Genomic DNA, 19,101 nt, shown 5'->3' on the forward strand with positions numbered 1-19,101 from the left:
AGCTCAATTTGAGCAAACATATATGTGATGAAGAAATTTTATTTGGCTGTTATAAAGGGAAAAAGAAATTTCAATAAACATTATATTAAAAAAGAAAAAGGAAGGAGCTCCAAGGTCCCTGTCACAAAAAACAGGGACATGGGGTGGCTCAAATGGGGGAGAGGAACTGACGAGGAGGTGGCAGATCTTGCCTCCAAGGATCACACCACAGCTTCAAAGGCAGCAGCATCAGGCGATGCTTTTCTTGGTGGTCAGATCCCCTGCCCCTCTGGATCCTGCCACATAAGGTGATTGTCAATCCTTGCCTCATGGGTGGGCCAACCCTATCTCCAGGACTAGTTATTTCCTTTTCCAATTCTTTCTTTTATAGCACTTTTGGGGTCAGCAATGGTTCTCAAGTCCTGCATCGATACAGAGTTGTGTGATGCAGACTATTCCAGTGCCTCCATAATGTCATCAATGTACATCCAGAGCAAGATCTCCTGCTGCAAAACAGATATGTGCAACAGCGGACCTCCTGAAAGTAAGTATCATCATCAGGAAATATGGTCTCACAAAACTCAAGTAATGAGAGAGGTCGAAGAAAGACAAACAAGTTTTGGGCAGTATCCTGATGTCAGGGACTGGCTAGACAAGGAGGAGTATTGGCAGCCAGTCACTCCAGGAGGTGCCTGAGGGTGACACTAGGAAAGAAGATTTCAAACCTGACTTAGACTGGTGGGACAGGGAGGAACCATTGACAGAGGGAACGAGCAGGGAAGCGTTGGAGCCATAGTATGGGGGTGGTGGGAAATAATACAACAAAACCCAAAATATCTTTTTTTAAAAAAAAATTAATTCAAAGTTATAACAAAGTTTTCCAAAAACATAACCTTATTCCCCCCCCCCATTTTTCCTTTTCCCCCTCCCCCCACAAAACCCATCCCCTACCCCACCCCCCGACTTCCCTCAGTTCCAGTCTTGGGTTTCTCCAGTAATGCTATTTTCTGCATGTTACAGAGTTGTATAGATCCTCCAACTGTTTAGCTAATTATTATCAGTAAAAAAAAGATTGTGGATGTTTATTCAAAACCTGCCAAGGAGTCCAGTTTGCTTTGTTTCGTCTTCAAATACTTTGTGAAAGGTTCCCATTCATCCTTAAAGTCACAGTTATCCTTGTCCCGTAGCTTATGAGTCAATTTTGCCAGTTCTGCAGAATCCATCAATTTTTCTTGCCATGATTCTTTAGTTGGGATTTCTTCAGTCTTCCATCCTTGTGCTACCAGAACTCTCGCGGCCGTTGTCGCATACATGAAGATGTTTTTCAACTTTTTTGGCAGGTCTTTCCCTACAATCCCCAACAAAAATGCCTTGGGTTTTTTAACAAATGTTAAATGGAACATTTTCTTCAGTTCATTGTATATCATTTCCCAAAATTTTTTAATTACTTTACAATCCCACCACATATGATAAAATGTTCCCTCCTTTTCCTTACACTTCCAACATATGTTCGAACAAGTTTTGTACATTTTCCCTAACTGCACTGGTGTTGTGTACCATCTGTACATCATCTTCATGTAATTCTCCTTCAATAGGGAACAATCTGTAAATTGTAAGTCAGTTTTCCATAATTTAACCCAATCCTCCATCATAATGTTGTGACCTACATCTTGTGCCCATTTAATCATAACTGATTTTACCTCTTCATCTTTCGTCTCCCACAGGAAGGGTCACCTCGGATATTGTTAAGAGATGGTTTGCTAAGATCCTTGCAAGAAATTTGTCACCTGCAGCTAATAGGGGTTATTTTGTACTTGTTGGTGCAGTACTTTGTTTTTTTTGGATGTTGAGCAACAGGCCAAACTTTTCGTAAGCTTCTGGGAAGATATTTAGGATGGTTTGGAGGTCATCCTGTGAGCGTGCACACACTACGTTGTCATTAGCATACTGAAGCTCTATGATGAAAGTTACTGTAACCTTACTCTTTGCTTTCAGCTCGCTCAACTTTCCATCTGTTAAATATATGATTTCTACTCCGGTGGGGAATTTCCCTTTGACAAAGTGTAGGATCATGGCAATGAAAATAATGACTAGAGTTGGGGCAATAACACAACCCTGTTTAATCCCTGATCCCACTGTGAATGGTTCACTTTGAAAGCCATTGTTATCTGCAATTGTTGCTGTCATATTATCATGGAGGAGTCGGATGATGTTTACAAATTTATCTGGGCAGCCAATTCTCAGAAGGACAGTCCATTACGATTTACAGTGTCGAAAGCCTTAGGTCAAAAAACAACATATATGGAGGTTGGTTTTGATCTCTGCATTTTTCTTGAAGCTGTTGAGCGGTGAAAATCATGTCCACTGTCCCCCTAGAAGGCCAAAAACCATTTTGGGAATCAGGAAGGGTCACCTCGGATATTGTTAAGAGATGGTTTGCTAAGATCCTTGCAATAATTTTGCCACCTGCAGCTAATAGAGAGATGCCTCGATAGTTTCCGCAATCAGTTCTGTCACCTTTTTTAAAAAAAATAATGATAATTTTGGCATCCTTAAAGTCTGCTGGGATATCTTCTCTCTCCCAGATTTTTTTGATGAGCTTGTGAAGTTGTTGTGTAAGAATTTGTGAGAGGACCTCAGCAGCTACGGGGGAGTTGTGGTTAAGGAGATGTTGGTAATGTTCTTTCCAGCACAGTGCAATAGCTACTTTATCTTTTAGACGTGTGATACTATCTGCTGAGCGTAGGGGGCATATGCCATGATTTATTGGCCCATAGATGGTCTTTGTGCCTTGGTTCACAGGCTGCAATAATGGATGTTTTTAGCTTGGTCCAGTGTTCCTTGATATTTCCAGGGAATTCTGAAAGCAGATGGCCCTTAAGAGTCATTTGGAAGCAATCCCACTTAATGGGATCTTGAAGGCCTTGGGTGTTCATTTTGTGCCTTGTTTTCCTTCCTCGAAGCCTGCGTTAAGGTATAATATTGATAGCCATTGTGGAGCGTATTAGTCAGTGATCTGTCCAGCAGTCGTCGGCACTCGTCATAGCTCTGGTAAGGAGCAGATCACGGTGATCTTTAGCACAGACAATAACATAGTCTAAGACAGCGGCAGGCAACCTAAGGACCATGGGCTGGATGTGGCCCAATCACCTTCTCAATCCAGCCCATGGACGGTCCAGAAATCAGCGTGTTTTTACATGAGTAGAATGTGTCCTTTTATTTTAAATGCATCTCTGGGTTATTTGTGGGGCCTGCCTGGTGTTTTGACATGAGCAGAATGTATGCCTTTATTTAAAATGCATCTCTGGGTTATTTGTGGGGCATAGGAATTCGGTCATATTTTTTTTCAAAATTTAGTCTGGCCCACCAAATGGTCTGAGGGATGGTGGACCAGCCCATGGCTAAAAAAGGGTGTTGACCCCTGGTCTAAGAGGTGCCAGTGGTTTGACCGAGGATGCCTCCAGGGAGTTTTAAATTTATTTTTCTGTCAAAAGAGTGTGTTGGTAGTAACAAGGTTGTGCGCTGTACATATCGTCAAAAGTAAGATTCAGTTCTGTTGCTGTTGCCAATTCCTTCTTTCCCAATAGTCCCAGGCCACCAATTGAAATCTCGCCCAACTCCTGCATTAAAATCACCCAGGAGGATTGCAATGATGGCAGTTCTGCATTCAGAACACTCACTATCTGTGTTATCTGACAAAGTCTGTATATTCCATGTTCCAAAATTCAATTGTGTTTTACAACCGCTAGGTGGTGACCCCACTGGGCGCGGTCATCCAGTCAGGGGGAAAGGGAGGCAGACTATGTTTAGGGCACCTGTTCTAGCCCCTCCCCCTTTCCAGGGTGAGCAGAGTGGATCCTAAAAAGGGCTGCTCAGTCATGGATACAGCTGCCGAGCTGCTCAACTGCCTCGTTCCTTAATATGAAACGACTGAATCTATATGAACCACCCATGTGCTGGTTCATGACTAGGGGCTTCCAGATTTCATGATCCTGCCCCCATTACCATTTGCCGATTGCCAGGTGACTTTTGGCGTTTGGGATGGGTTTTTGGAAGACACCAGTACGTGAATTTGTTTTATGTGTGTAGATCAGTGCATGCTGACCAAGGCACAATCTTCGCAGTAGGGCTCTTTTCCGATGGCATGAGTAGTCACAATGAACCGGCCCTTATCCACCTTCACAGCCGTTGTAACATACCGCTTGTTATCATCCGCCTGTTCTGCCGTTGAGGACTTTTTGGATCATTCTTTGTCTAGCTCCTTCCCTTTGACCTCACCGCCTTGGGTGACCCTGTTAGGAGTACAGGATTCCTGATGGCTTCGCTCACACGGGTCATAGGAACGTGCAAACCCACTCACCACAAAAAACTGGTGATCCAGTGAGTGATAAGGCAGTATTATTATACCTCTGGATTGGCCAGGCCTTCTACAAACATCTGCAACATGGGCTCCTGCCTTCACCAACAGAACAGGGCTTTCTAAGAGGATATTTGTATTATTTAATAACATAGCATAGTAAAAGAAAAACTGCACATAGAACCAAACCAAAAACCATGTATCAATAACAAGATTACTTGAACAGCATGCAGCATTCATGAGCAAAAATTACAAGGAAGCTTCACAGTTCTACCTTAGTCCTAGAAACATTCCTCACATGATGTTACTCACAGTCCCTCTCCTGCAGCAGCTTCTGATATTTACAACCCTACACATTCCTTCAAAGAGCTTAAGGTGTTGTGTCTGGCTCTCCTGCTCACCATTTTAGCCTCAAACACCCATGTAAAATAAGTCAGGCTAAGGGGCAGTGTCTGGCCCCAGGTCACCCAGCAAGTGTTGTGGCTCAAGTACAGATTTGAACTCTGGTCTCCTCCCACCCTTGTTCCTGATGTAGATGTTCACATTCCCTTGTTCCTAATGTAGACCTTCACTCACCCCTCCTTCCTTGGTGGGAGGAGGCACCATTTTGTGGTCGCCTTAGCATTCCCAACACCCTGGTGTAAGCTTTTATTGTAAACACTATAACAACACTAGGACCAAGAATTCTGGGAGTGGTAGTTTCTTAAGGGTGCTGAGAGTTAATTGGGAAACCCCCATTCCCTTCACAGAGCTATGGATTAGCAAACAAACCCCACACAATAGTTCTTATCAGCTACCATTTTTTCTTTGGTGAAATCATTATTTTACCAAAACTAAGTACAAGTTTTCCCAGAAGTGTTTTTAAAGTATAAAACTACTAAGAGCTTTCTTTCTATTTCCCGCTCTAAGGAAGAGGGCCATTTTGTAGAATTTTATCATCGTTTGTGTGCATCTGTGGCTGCCATTTTGTCTCTCAGAATGTCACCCAATGCTGCTCAGTGCTAAGCCCAATTGCTTAAAGTTGTATCCCTGTGCTTGAACTGTATGCTGTGAATGTGGCCCCAGTCAGAAATCTCTTGCACCATGCCTTAATGTAGCCCTGGATGAATGGAGCATGGCTGAAGCACTCCACTTGCAGAAGTTCTGGAAGGTAGTAGGCATCACTCTTTGAAGGAGGAGTACAATTCCCACCCTTCACATACAGCAAGTTGTGGTTTGCATCTGCAAAAGAAATACATTGACTAACTGCAATGTTGGTGTGGTGTGGTGATTGTTTTCCAGTGCCTGAGCATGAGACAAGGGAGCCTAATGGGCTGAAGTGCCCGAGTTGCTTCTCCACCTTGGCAGATGAGTGTGAGGGCAATAAGACCGTCAGCTGCAGAAATGAGGAGGATCAATGCTTCTATGCTGGGGGTCGCATGAAGTTTGGTGAGTCTTGTATAATGGAGTGCAGCTAGAGCCCCATCTTTAAGGAAGCATCATGCCACTTTGAGCAGTCATGGCTTCCCCTAAAAGACGCTAGGATACTTTGTTTATTAAGGGTGCTGAAAGTTATCAGGAGGCCCACGTTGCCCTCACAGAGTGTCTGGGATAGGCAAGAGCCCAAGGAGGAGGGATGTGTGTGCAAAGAGGTGGGAGGAGGAGGAGAATACAGGGAAGGGCTAGTGATTTCTGGGGTTCTTGCCTGGAACCCTGCGCCAGTTTATTCCATTTTTTCCCCAGCAACACCTTAAAAGCCTGTTCAGATAGGGACATGCTCTTTTCCCTTTTGCTGTTCATTCCATTGAGTTTTAAATGTTTTAATGGTGTTAACTGCTTTTATTGCTAATGTAAGTATTTCTTGTAAACTCCCAGCAGTTTTTACAGCGATCAAGCGATTTATAGATTTTGTTAAATAAAATGGCCTGCCATGTAAAGGTGAATTTTACTTCTGTTTCCATTGGCATGTGGACCTCCCAGAAGGTCACCCAGACTGGAAAAAGGCTCTTGGACTGAAAAAAGTTCCCCACCCTTCTTTTTGAGGGAGAGGATTTTGGATTTCAAAGGCATATGTATGGTTTTTTTTCCCAACAGGGGGAAGCACCGTGATGGGTGCTGTCCGAGGCTGTGCAACAGCTAGTATGTGTGACTACGGTGAAGGGATGATGGAGACTGGTCTTGAATCATTAGGAGTTGAGGTCACTCAAGCAGAGTGCACTGAAGCAATGAATGACGATGCCAATGAGCTGTAGCTGAGGGAAGGCAAACCTCCGCCACCCAGAAAAGCCCACCATTTATGGAAATTGGTGGCCTAGTGGTTGAAGCAGGGGAGGTCTCAGCCTGAGGACTCCCAGGCTTTCTTTCCAGAAGTCTAGAAGCTCCTCCTCAAAGACAGGCTGTATTTGACTTTCATGTGCAAATGAGGTCATTGAATCATGTCCAAAATAAATATATATGGCAAATGATGTGTGTTGTATCATTTATCCAAATGCAACATTTGTTGGGAGAAATAATAGTGCTTGGGGATGGGAGCTAGATTTCAGGTTTGAAATCCCTGGCCAGCCTTCCATGTCAAATTTTTATTGTGTCCACTTTGGGGTCCCTTGTTGTCAGGGGTAGTGCATCCAGCACAGCAGCCATGCTACGTAACCCCCACCAAAGCATCCCTTCCCTAGGTTGTGTGGCAACAGCACAAAGTGGCATAGCAGCAGCAGGATCTGGCTAGATCTTATGAGATTTTGGGGAGAGCTTGCTGGAAAACAGTGCTGATGCCAGTGCCATTTCTCTGCCGCCTATGGGGCAGGTGGGACACCCACTTATTGTGAGAAAGACATAAACTGGACTGTGTACACAACCTTCAAAAAATAAAGAGAAGAAACATTTAGAATGAGCACAGAACCTCTCTGGATCCATTGGGACAAGTAGGCAGGGGAATGTTAGCAGAAGAGGAAGCAGATGGAGGAAGAGGCGTCGTAGCATTTTATGTAGTCTTACACAAAATGGAAATGCTAGTCTTCACACAATATATGCAAACATTTTTGGAGGTCCCCCTTGTGACCCCAAGCAGAGGAACGATGTACCACCTACACCCCATCTCCTGGGTCCTGTGAAGAAGCATGCAGTGGCTGCATTTGACCCCCAGGCCAGAGGTTCCCCACCCCTGGTAGCGATTACTAAAGGGCTCCATAGTTTCCCATTTTTATCTCTCCTTTGGCTTCCCTTACTCAGCCAAATGAGCAGCTTGGTGATTTTAGAAAGACATTGTGAAACCATGCTTCTTCAACAAGTACTTTGTGAATCCACTCATCCTCAGCAGGTACACTGGGTGAGCACCACTTTGAGGCAATCAAGATTTGGGCAAATGTTAGATTTCGCACAAGCTTCAACTGGCACTGCTTGCATCAGCCTGCTCAACCAGTCCAGCTGCTACAGAACCCTGTTGTAAAAATGGCCAGCAAGATGCCTGTGCAAACCCTCAAAGCAGGACTGGACAGCAACACCAGTTGGTCCCATCCCATCCCCCCACTTGTGATTCCTGACATTCAGAGAAATACTGTCTCCAACACTTGAGGAAGAACATGGCCAAACTGGTTAGTAGGCATTGTTAGCTTTATCCTCCATTATTTTCTTCTAATCCTCAATCAAACACATCCACGTTGCTGCCCATCTTTACTTCCTGGGAGCAAATTCCAGAGTTTAACTATGTGCTATTTCGAGCAGCACTTTCTTCCATCTTTCTCAGATCTTCCAACATTCACTGCCATTGGCTTCCCACAAATTCTAGTACTGTGAGAAAGGAATAAAAGCTTTTCTCTGTCCTGTTGCACTAAAGGCTTCCTGTGAATTGAAGGCTGACTGGAGGCCCCATTAGTTAAAGTGGTGCTTCAAGTTAAGAACAGTTTCAGGTTAAGAACAGACCTCCAGAACGAATTAAGTTCTTAACCCAAGGTACCACTGTACTACCTGCACCCCAGTCCCCTAGGCCCTGTGGAGGGGAATGCAGTGGCTGCATTCGGCCCCCAGGTCAGCGGTTCCCCACTCCTGGTATAGATTACTCAAGGCCTCCATAGTTTCCCAATTTTCTCTCTCCTTTTTCTTCCCTTACTCAGCCAAATGAACAGCTTGGTGATTTTAGAAAGAAATTGTGAAACCATGTTTCTTCAGCAGGTACATTGCGAATCCCCTCGTCTTCAGCAGGTACACTGGGTGAGCACCACTTTGAGGCAATCACGTTTTTGGCTAATGTTAGCTTTCCCACAAGCTTCAACTGGCACAGCTTCCATCAGCCTGCTGAACCAGTCCAGCTGTTCCAGAACCCTGTTGTTGCAATGGCCAGCAAGATGCTGGTGCAAAGCCTCAAAGCAGGACTGGACAGCAACACCAGTTGTCCCCATCCCATCCCATCCCGTCCCCCCGCTTGTCATTCCCACAAACTGACATTCACAGGAATACTGTCTCCAACACTTGAGGAAGAACATGGCCAAATTGGTTAGTAGCCATTGTTAGCCTTATCCTCCATTATTTTCTTCTAATCCTCAATCAAACACATCCACGTTGCTGCCCATCTTTACTTCCTGAGAGCAAATTCCAGAGTTTAACTATGTGCTATTTCAAACAGTACAGCGGCCACTGGGGTTGTTTTAAAGGTAAAGGTAAAGGTACCCCTGCCCGTACCGGCCAGTCTTGACAGACTCTAGGGTTGGGCGCCCATCTCACTCAAGAGGCGGGGGGCCAGCGCTGTCCGGAGACACTTCCGGGTCACATGGCCAGCGTGACAAGCTGCATATGGCGAGCCAGCGCAGCACACGGAACGCCGCTTACTTTCCCGCTGGTAAGCAGTCCCTATTTATCTACTTGCACCCGGGAGTGCTTTCGAACTACTAGGTTGGCAGGCGCTGGGACCGAACAACGGGAGCGCACCCCGCCACGGGGATTCGAACTGCCGACCTTTCGAGCGGCAAGCCCTAGGCGCTGAGGCTTTTACCCACAGCGCCACCCACGTCCCACCCGCGGGTTGTGTTACCTTTGGGTAATGTAACTTTCGGGTGGAAAAGCAGCAAACCTGGAAGTAGGGTTGCCGTTCATGCACATGCAGAAGCGCTCTGCGCACCTTGTGCATGCGCAGAAGTGCTCCACAGCACCACACACATGTGCAGAACAGGCACCTCCGGTTACGAAGATTTCAGGATATGGCTAGGCCTCCGGTACAAATCCCATTCGTAAGCAGAGGTACCACGATACTTTCTTCCACACCAGACATCCCCCCCCACGCTTGTGAATCCTGACATTCAGAGGAATACTGTCTCCAACACTTGAGGAAGAACATGGCCAAACTGGTTCGTAGGCATTGTTAGCCTTATCCTCCATTATTTTCTTCTAATCCTCAATCAAACACATCCACGTTGCTGCCCATCTTTACTTCCTGAGAGCAAATTCCAGAGTTTAACTATCTGCTATTTCAAGCAGCACTTTCTTCCATCTTTCTCAGATCTTCCAACATTCACTGCCATGGGCTTCCCACAAATTCTAGTACTGTGAGAAAGAAATAAAAGCTTTTCTCTGTCCTGTTGCACTAAAGGCTTCCTGTGAATTGAAAGCTGACTAAACCTCAGGTGTGTAAGGAGCTACAAGAATTGCCCCAGCCAAAGGATCTCAGTGCTTGGGGTGTAGCATAAGGGTTTGTGCCCTCCTCAAGGCACTTTGGGCTCACATTGCTCAGGAATCAGTGGAAATAAACATAAGCACCTTGAATGTGACCTGGAAGAAAATTGGCAACCAGTGTCACTGTCTCAGCAATAGAGTGACACGTAGCCAGTAGCCTGCTGCTATGAGCACTCTGGCTGTTGTGTTCTGCAATAGCTGCAGCTTCTGGACCTGATACAAAGACAGCCCCACTGCATGCTGCCATAATCAAGTCTTGAAGTTACCAGTGCATGAACCCCTGTGTCCAGGCTGCCAAGCAATTGACCTATCTTCAAGACACAGAAATCACTCATTCATAAGGCCTCCATGGCATCCAGGCACTAATCCAGAGTTTCACTCCAGAACTCCAAATGACTGTTCCCAACACCTTCATATTGATGTTCAAGAGCCACTGAACACCCTCCAACATTCCTCAGATGAAAACATGGACATTTCTCACTCCCCACAACTGACACACACCCCATTTTTGTCCCACACAGCATTTTCTGTCAGAAGAATGGCAAGTTCCACAGCCACATCACGAACAGGACACAGCACGTACATCCTCCACTGACCTGAGAATACCCCATAATCCCAGTTTTATTTTATTTCATGTTTGGTACATTTACAAAAAGAAAAGAATGCACCAATAAATATTTTTTTGAAAGTGGCAACATTAGGCAAAAACATAAAAGATTTTTGGGGGAGAAGGGAAATCTAGACTCATTGCAATCCCCCTCAATGCCGCCCAGGGAGACTTTGCCCTCTGCTTGCCCCTCAGATCCAATGCAATATGTGGGGAAGGGCCTCCATTTTAGCAGTCTCTCCTCCTTTACCTTTGCCATCTCTGCATATAATAATAATAATAATTTAATAATAAATATATTATTTATACCCCACCAGGTCTACCCCATGTGACAGAATTACCCCTTGCAATTCTTACATTTCCAACATTTTTTGGTACATTCTTATATATTCGATCTAAGCTCTTTAGAGTTAAATAACATCAGTACATCATCTTATAATAATTAACTCTTATAATATGAAGAAGAAGATGGTGAAGGAAGAGGACATGAGCCCAGTGCCACTCTCCCCACCCTCTCCATTGTGATTACCAACATCTGGGAGTCCCATTCTTCTTAGAAGAAACAATGTGAAGAATCGAAGCTGACAGTAAATTATATAGCAACATTATATATTACACAAATATATACATAATACTAACATTGCACCAAGAAAACTCTCCCAGGACATCTGTGATGCTGCCACTCTCCCTCTCTCATTGTCCAAATGCCAAATCCACATCATTCACACTATCTTTGACTTTCATCAGCATCACAAGTGAAACAAAAGCAAAGAACATGGAGCTGTACTTGTGTATATCCAGTCCCAGTAAAAGATAGTCAGTCCCTTAAATCTGCAATCTCCTCTGGACCCAGACCTGCAATCCCCCCCCCCCCCCCGCTCATAACTCTGTTGTTGTTTAGTCGTGTCCGACTCTTCGTGACCCCCTGGACCAGAGCACCCCAGGCACTCCTGTCATCCACTGCCTCCCACAGTTTGTTCAAATTCATGTTCATAGCTTTGAGAACACTGTCCAACCATCTCGTCCTCTGTCGTCCCCTTCTCCTTGTGCCCTCAATCTTTCCCAGCATCAGAGTCTTTTCCAGGGAGCCTTCTCTTCTCATGAGGTGGCCAAAGTATTGGAGCCTCAGCTTCACAATCTGTCCTTCCAGTGGGAACTCAGGGCTGATTTCTTCAGAATGGATAAGTTTGATCTTTTTGCAGTCCAGGGGATTCTATGAATGGAGCATGGCTGAAACACTCCGCTTTGAGAAGTGCTGGAAGGTGGTAGGCATCGCTCTTTGAAGGAGGACTACAATTCCCATCCCTCACATACAGCACGTTGTGGTTTGCATCTGCAAAAAAAATACATTGACTGCAATGTTGGTGTGGTGTGGTGATTGTTTTCCAGTGCCTGAGCATGAGACAAGGGAGCCTAATGGGTTGAAGTGCCCAAGTTGCTTCTCCACCTTGGCAGATGAGTGTGAGGGCAATAAGACCGTCAGCTGCAGAAATGAGGAGGATCAATGCTTCTATGCTGGGGGTCGCATGAAGTTCGGTGAGTCTGGTATAATAGAGTGCAGCTAGGGCCCCATCTTTAAGGAAGCATCATGCTACTTTGAGCAGTCATGGAATCTGCTAAAAGACGCTGGGATACTTTGTTTATTAAGCGTGCTGAAAGTTATTAGGAGACCCACGTTGCCCTCACAGAGTGTCTGGGATGAGCAGGAGCCCAAGGAGGAGGGATGTGTGTGCAAGGAGGTGGGAGGAGGAGGAGAATACAGGGAAGGGCTAGTGATTTCTGGGGTTCTTGCCTGGAACCCTGCACCAGTTTATTCCATTCCCCCCCCCCGAAATACCTTAAAAGCCTATTCAGATAGGGACATGCTCTTTTCCCTTTTGCTGTTCATTCCATTGAGTTTTAAATGTTTTAATGGTTTTAATTGCTTTTCTTGCTAATGTAAGTATTTCTTGTAAACTCCCAGCAGTTTTTACAGCAATCAAGCGATTTATAGATTTTGTTAAATAAAATGGCCTGCCATGTAAAGGTGAATTTTACTTCTGTTTCCATTGGCATGTGGACCTCCCAGAAGGTCACCCAGACTGGAAAAAGGCTCTTGGACTGAAAAAAGTTCCCCACCCTTCTGTTTGAGGGAGAGGGTTTTGGATTTCAAAAGCATATGTATGGGTATTTTTCCCCAACAGGGGGAAGCACTGTGATGGGTGCTGTCCGAGGCTGTGCAACAGCTAGTATGTGTGACTACGGTGAAGGGATGATGGAGACTGGTCTTGAATCATTAGGAGTTGAGGTCACTCAAGCAGAGTGCACTGAAGCAATGGATGACGATGCCAATGAGCTGTAGCTGAGGGAAGGCAAACCTCCGCCACCCAGAAAAGCCCGCCATTTATGGAAATTGGTGGCCTAGTGGTTGAAGCAGGGGAGGTCTCAGCCTGAGGACTCCCAGGCTTTCTTTCCAGAAGTCTAGAAGCTCCTCCTCAAAGACAGGCTGTATTTGACTTTCATGTGCAAATGAGGTCATTGAATCATGTCCAAAATAAATATATATGGCAAATGATGTGTGTTGTATCATTTATCCAAATGCAACATTTGTTGGGGAAAATAATAGTGCTTGGGGATGGGAGCTAAATTTCAGGTTTGAAATCCCTGGCCAGCCTTTCATGTCAAATTTTTATTGTGTCCACTTTGGGCTCCGTTGTTGTCAGGGGTAGTGCACCCCGTTTCACCACAGCAGCCATGCTACGTAATCCCCACCAAAGCATTCCTTCCCTAGGTTGTGTGGCAACAGCACAAAGTGGCATAGCAGCAGCAGGATCTGGCTAGATCTTATGAGATTTTGGGGAGAGCTTGCTGGAAAACAGTGCTGATGCCAGTGCCATTTCTCTGCCGCCTATGGGGCAGGTGGGACACCCACTTACTGTGAGAAAGACATAAACTGGACTGTGTACACAACCTTCAAAAAATAAAGAGAAGAAACATTTAGAACGGGCACAGAACCTCTCTGGATCCATTGGGACAAGTAGGCAGGGGAATGTTAGCAGAAGAGGAAGCAGATGGAGGAAGAGGCGTCGTAGCATTTTATGTACTCTTACACAAAATGGAAATGCTAGTCTTCACACAATATATGCAAACATTTTTGGAGGTCCCCCTTGTGACCCCAAGCAGAGGAACGATGTACCACCTACACCCCCATCTCCTGGGTCCTGTGGAGAAGCATGCAGTGGCTGCATTTGACCCCCAGGCCAGAGGTTCCCCACCCCTGGTAGCGATTACTAAAGGGCTCCATAGTTTCCCATTTTTCTCTCTCCTTTGGCTTCCCTTACTCAGCCAAATGAGCAGCTTGGTGATTTTAGAAAGAAATTGTGAAACCATGCTTCTTCAGCAAGTACTTTGTGAATCCAATCATCCTCAGCAGGTACACTGGGTGAGCACCACTTTGAGGCAATCAAGATTTGGGCAAATGTTAGATTTCGCACAAGCTTCAACTGGCACTGCTTGCATCAGCCTGCTGAACCAGTCCAGCTGCTACAGAACCCTGTTGTAAAAATGGTCAGCAAGATGCCTGTGCAAACCCTCAAAGCAGGACTGGACAGCAACACCAGTTGGTCCCATCCCATCCCCCCACTTGTGATTCCTGACATTCAGAGAAATACTGTCTCCAACACTTGAGGAAGAACATGGCCAAACTGGTTAGTAGGCATTGTTAGCTTTATCCTCCATTATTTTCTTCTAATCCTCAATCAAACACATCCACGTTGCTGCCCATCTTTACTTCCTGGGAGCAAATTCCAGAGTTTAACTATGTGCTATTTCAAGCAGCACTTTCTTCCATCTTTCTCAGATCTTCCAACATTCACTGCCATTGGCTGCCCACAAATTCTAGTACTGTGAAAAAGGAATAAAGGCCTTTCTCTGTCCTGTTGCACTAAAGGCTTCCTGTGAATTGAAGGCTGACTGGAGGCCCCATTAGTTAAAGTGGTGCTTCAGATTAAGAACAGTTTCAGGTTAAGAACAGACCTCCAGAACGAATTAAGTTCTTAACCCAAGGTACCACTGTACTACCTGCACCCCAGTCCCCTAGGCCCTGTGGAGGGACATGCAGTGGCTGCATTTGGCCCCCAGGTCAGCGGTTCCCCACTCCTGGTATAGATTACTCAAGGCCTCCAGAGTTTCCCAATTTTTTCTCTACTTTTTCTTCCCTTACTCAGCCAAATGAACAGCTTGGTGATTTTATAAAGAAATTGTGAAACCATGTTTCTTCAGCAGGTACATTGCGAATCCCCTCGTCTTCAGCAGGTACATTGAGTGAGCACCACTTTGAGGCAATCAAAATTTGGGCTAATGTTAGCTTTCCCACAAGCCTCAACTGGCACAGCTTGCATCAGCCTGCTGCACCAGTCCAGCTGCTCCAGAACCCTGTTGTTGCAATGGCCAGCAAGATGCCGGTGCAAAGCCTCAAAGCAGGACTGGACAGCAACACCAGTTGTCCCCATCCCATCCCATCCCATCCCCCCGCTTGTCATTCCCACAAACTGACATTCACAGGAATACTGTCTCCAACACTTGAGGAAGAACATGGCCAAATTGGTTGATAGGCATTGTTAACCTTATCCCCCATTATTTTCTTCTAATCCTCAATCAAACACATCCACGTTGCTGCCCATCTTTACTTCCTGAGAGCAAATTCCAGAGCTTAACTATGTGCCATTTCAAACAGTACAGCGGCCACTCGGGTTGTGTTACCTTCGACTAATGTAACTTTCGGGTTGTGGACGCAGCAAACCTGGAAGTAGGGTTGCCGTTCATGCACATGCAGAAGCGCTCTGCGCACCTTGTGCATGCGCAGAAGTGCTCCACGGTGCCGCACACATGTGCAGAACAGGTGCCTCCGGTTACGAAGATTTCAGGATACGGCCAGGCCTCCGGTACAAATCCCGTTCGTAAGCAGAGGTGGAGCTGTGCCTGTGTATATCCAGTCCCAGTAAAAGATAGTCCCTAAAATCTGTAAGCTCCTCTGGACACAGACCTGCAATCCCCCCCACCTGCTCTTAACTCTCTTAACTCTGTTGTTGTTTTGTCGTGTCTGACTCTTTGTGATCCCCTGGACCAGAGCACCCCAGGCACTCCTGTCATCCACTGCCTCCCACAGTTTGGTCAAACTCATGCTGGTAGCTTCGAGAACACTGTCCAACAATCTCGTCTTCTGTCGTACCCTTCTCCTTGTGCCCTCAATCTTTACCAGCATCAGAGTCTTTTCCAGGGAGCCTTCTCTTCTCATGAGGTGGCCAAAGTATTGCAGCCTCAGCTTCAGGATCTGTCCTTTCAGTGAGCACTCAGGGCTGATTTCTTCAGAATGGAGAGGTTTGATCTTTTTGCAGTCCATGGGACTCTCTTAACTCTAACCAACTTATTTATAAAGAGCAAGTGGACCAATTCTGTACCCCAAACAAGTGCATTTAATGGGACAGAGGAAATCTAGATCATGAGTCACTGTGCATTTTATTACCGTACAACAAAGGAAACTGGACAGAGACTGGACTCCCCTTACCAAAAATAAATAAATTTGTGTTTCTGACTATCAGAGAAATCTGGCAAAATTGCCTGGGCTTCTGGAAATTCTAATCCAATTTCACTGCTGAGGTTTGGATTCTGGTGTCACCTGATGGGGCTTCACTTCCTGGGTGGTGAAATTGAGGGTGCCACAGGTTAAAGCGGGGACATGTCCTTGGAGCTCTTGGAAGGGGGAAGAGATTGATTTACCCCAAATGCAACTACATTTAATGGGAGTGAGGGGATCCGGGTCACTGTGCATTCTATTACTGTACCACAAGGGAAACTGTGGACAGACATTTGTCCCCCTTTCAAAAAAGTTCATGCTGTCAGAAAAAATGCCTTGGCTTCCAGAAACCTAATCCAATTTCAGTGCTGTAACCTGATGTGACTCGTTTCCCCACATCCAGGATGGTGAAATGGGCACTGGCACAGATTAGGAGGGACGTGTCCTTGGATTTCTTGGAAGGGGGAAGAGATTTAATTAGTTTTAAACACTGTGCTTTACATTATGGTATAGCATGATTAGAATTATAAAAATTTGTGACACTGTCCTGAACCCATTGTTCCTGGATGCTGGCAAAGTGCTCCTTGCAATCCTCTACAAATTCCTCCAACTAAGCCTTAGTTCCTTGCTTGTTCACGAACTCCTTCTTGGCTCTTCAGCTCTCAAGAATGATGAAGACACTCCTGATCTCCTGCCTCCTCTTCACCCTTCTTCCTCCAGGTGAGCAGAACCACAGCTGCTGGGCTGTTCATCATGTTTCCAGGAAGGAATTAAGGAATTAAGGGGGGCGGCTCAGCCATTAAAGGAGGAGAAGAAAGGAACAAGGACTTGTGCTTCCTTTGAAAGGGAGAGGAATAAAGCATATGGTCAAGCTACAAGGGATCTTCAATCAGGATAGTTTGTTCCCAATATTTGTTTTTATTTAACCAAATCCATACTGAGAGGTGCAGTATCCTCAAGTCCATTGGGGGAGCAATGGGGGCAGTCGCCCACTCTTGGATAAACCAAAATCCAATCTACAACAAAGAGCATGTTTCTTGAACTTCTTTCCTGTTTGCTTACCTCATCGTCCACTCAAATTCTGCCCCTTCCTCCTGAAACATTGTTCTCAATATTAAATCTTTATTTTACCAAATGCATACAGAGGTGTGGCATCCCCAAGTACATTGGGGGAGCAAAAGAGGCAGTAGTTCACTCTTCAATAAACTAGAATCCTAGCTTAAATTTAAAGCAGTGGTGTCAAAACTTTTTTCAAAGAGGGCCAGATTTGATGAAGAGAAAAGCTGTGGGGGCCGACCAAAGGGCCAATCAAAGTTGTTGAGCATTTTTTAAGACTGAAGTTGTTGAGGTTTTTTCAGGATTTTACCCCTGGAAAATAAACTGCCACAGGGGCCAGATTAAACTGACCAGTGGGCCCCTGAAATGGACTTTGGCCATGCCTGATTTAAAGCAAAGAGTAAGTTGCTTACATTTGTAGAAACTTATGATAGGATAGGATACAATGTATAGGCACAATTCTTCTCATATTTCAGAGCGGAATTATCCTCCCCCCCCCCCCCCATGAAATCTTTTAGTTTGCTGGTGTTACACACCACCCCAATCTCTCAGTGGAGTCAGGTCCCAGGGGTACCAGATGTGCTTACCAGAGTCTGTCATGTTTGCTGGTGCTGATGGGAGTTGTAGTACAACAACTTCGGGAGGGTTAAAGGTTTCCCCACACCTTCTCTACTGGTCCTCTCCCTCAGACTGCAGGAGCCATCTTCAACAATCATTCTCTGGTCTATGCAAGGCCCACCCCCATTCACAGAGTTTAAGAACTACAGAAGGAATATATACTAGTTTGCAGAAACTAGTATTCAAATAGTGCCTCCAATGTTGCAGAAAAAATATATCAATTGAGGATGGTAACCATGTATTTCTATAGTTCGCTTTTGAAACTATCCAAGTCGGTGGCCTTTGCTGCCTCTAGTAAGATGGCATTTGTAGCAGAAAGTGTTGTGTTCATGTACCTTGACGCAGACCTATTCCTCCTACACAGTTACTAAAGTTTTCTAAACCCATTTCCCCCCTGTCTGCAGTGGCATCTCTGACATGTGAGTCTTGCTTCAATGAAGGAAACGATTGCAGAAATGCCACAACTCAGGAGTGTGACGATTCCAGTGACCAGTCCTGCATGTCTGGCCTTGGAGTTGGCAAACTGTGTAAGTGAGAAGAACTTTCAACCTCTTTGATCACCAAAACATAAACCACCTGACTCACTTTCTAAGGCCATATCTTAGCCACAAGCCACGGAACATGACTTTTCAGAAAGTAGTGTTCTAGGTTCTGCATTGCCTGTAGGAGCAGGGAAGAAATTCAGGTCAGTTCATATTTAAAGGTGCATTTACTCAATTGGCAGAGCAAAACAAAGCCATCCTTCAGAATCTGCCCTTCTCCCATTTTTGCAATTCAGTTGTCCAGCCATGTAATCAATAGACAAATGCACATACTAGGGTAAAGTGTGCATATAAGAACCTAAACCAAGTCAATCAACAGTCACCGAATTCATAAGAAGAGCTAAAAATAAAGATAGAAAAGATGGATATCAGTCACAGCAACAAACCAAACCAAACAATACCCCAACCCAAGTTTCCGTTCAGCAGCCTCAGCTTTTGTTGTTGTAGTCAGTCTGTCTGGTTCCCATCTCCCAGGCCAAGTGAAAAATGGCCTGCAAGGTAGAGAGCTAGTCCGCCAGGATTCACAGCCAATATGGTCAACAAATATCCCCCCACCCCCACAGGGGAAACCATAACTGCTTAAATCAGTATAACCCTGCAGATAGGGCCAAGCAGTTTTGCGGAAACCCCAACCTGCCACTGGCTCACATGAGCAAGTAGTGGGGCGGGGGCTCTGTTAAAGTGCTCCCCCTCCCTAGCTGCAAGAGCACCACCCCCGCTCCTGTTTGCACACAAGTAGGAGCGGAAT

General features: G+C 45.4%; 1 protein-coding gene across 1 annotated transcript in view; it reads left to right on the forward strand.

The window, feature by feature from the left end:
- The window catches only part of LOC310684708 (phospholipase A2 inhibitor gamma subunit B-like), a 47,574-nt gene that overhangs the window by 14,640 nt on the left and 13,833 nt on the right, over positions 1-19,101 (forward strand). The window contains exons 3-4 of the mRNA XM_083456186.1: positions 371-523; positions 5,618-5,764. Coding sequence (XP_083312312.1) covers positions 371-523; positions 5,618-5,764 — 300 coding nt within the window. The remainder of the gene's footprint in view (positions 1-370; positions 524-5,617; positions 5,765-19,101) is intronic.

The sequence above is a fragment of the Podarcis tiliguerta genome (genome assembly GCF_965153285.1).
Source record: "Podarcis tiliguerta genome assembly, chromosome: 8".
Taxonomy (NCBI): Eukaryota; Metazoa; Chordata; class Lepidosauria; order Squamata; family Lacertidae; genus Podarcis; species Podarcis tiliguerta.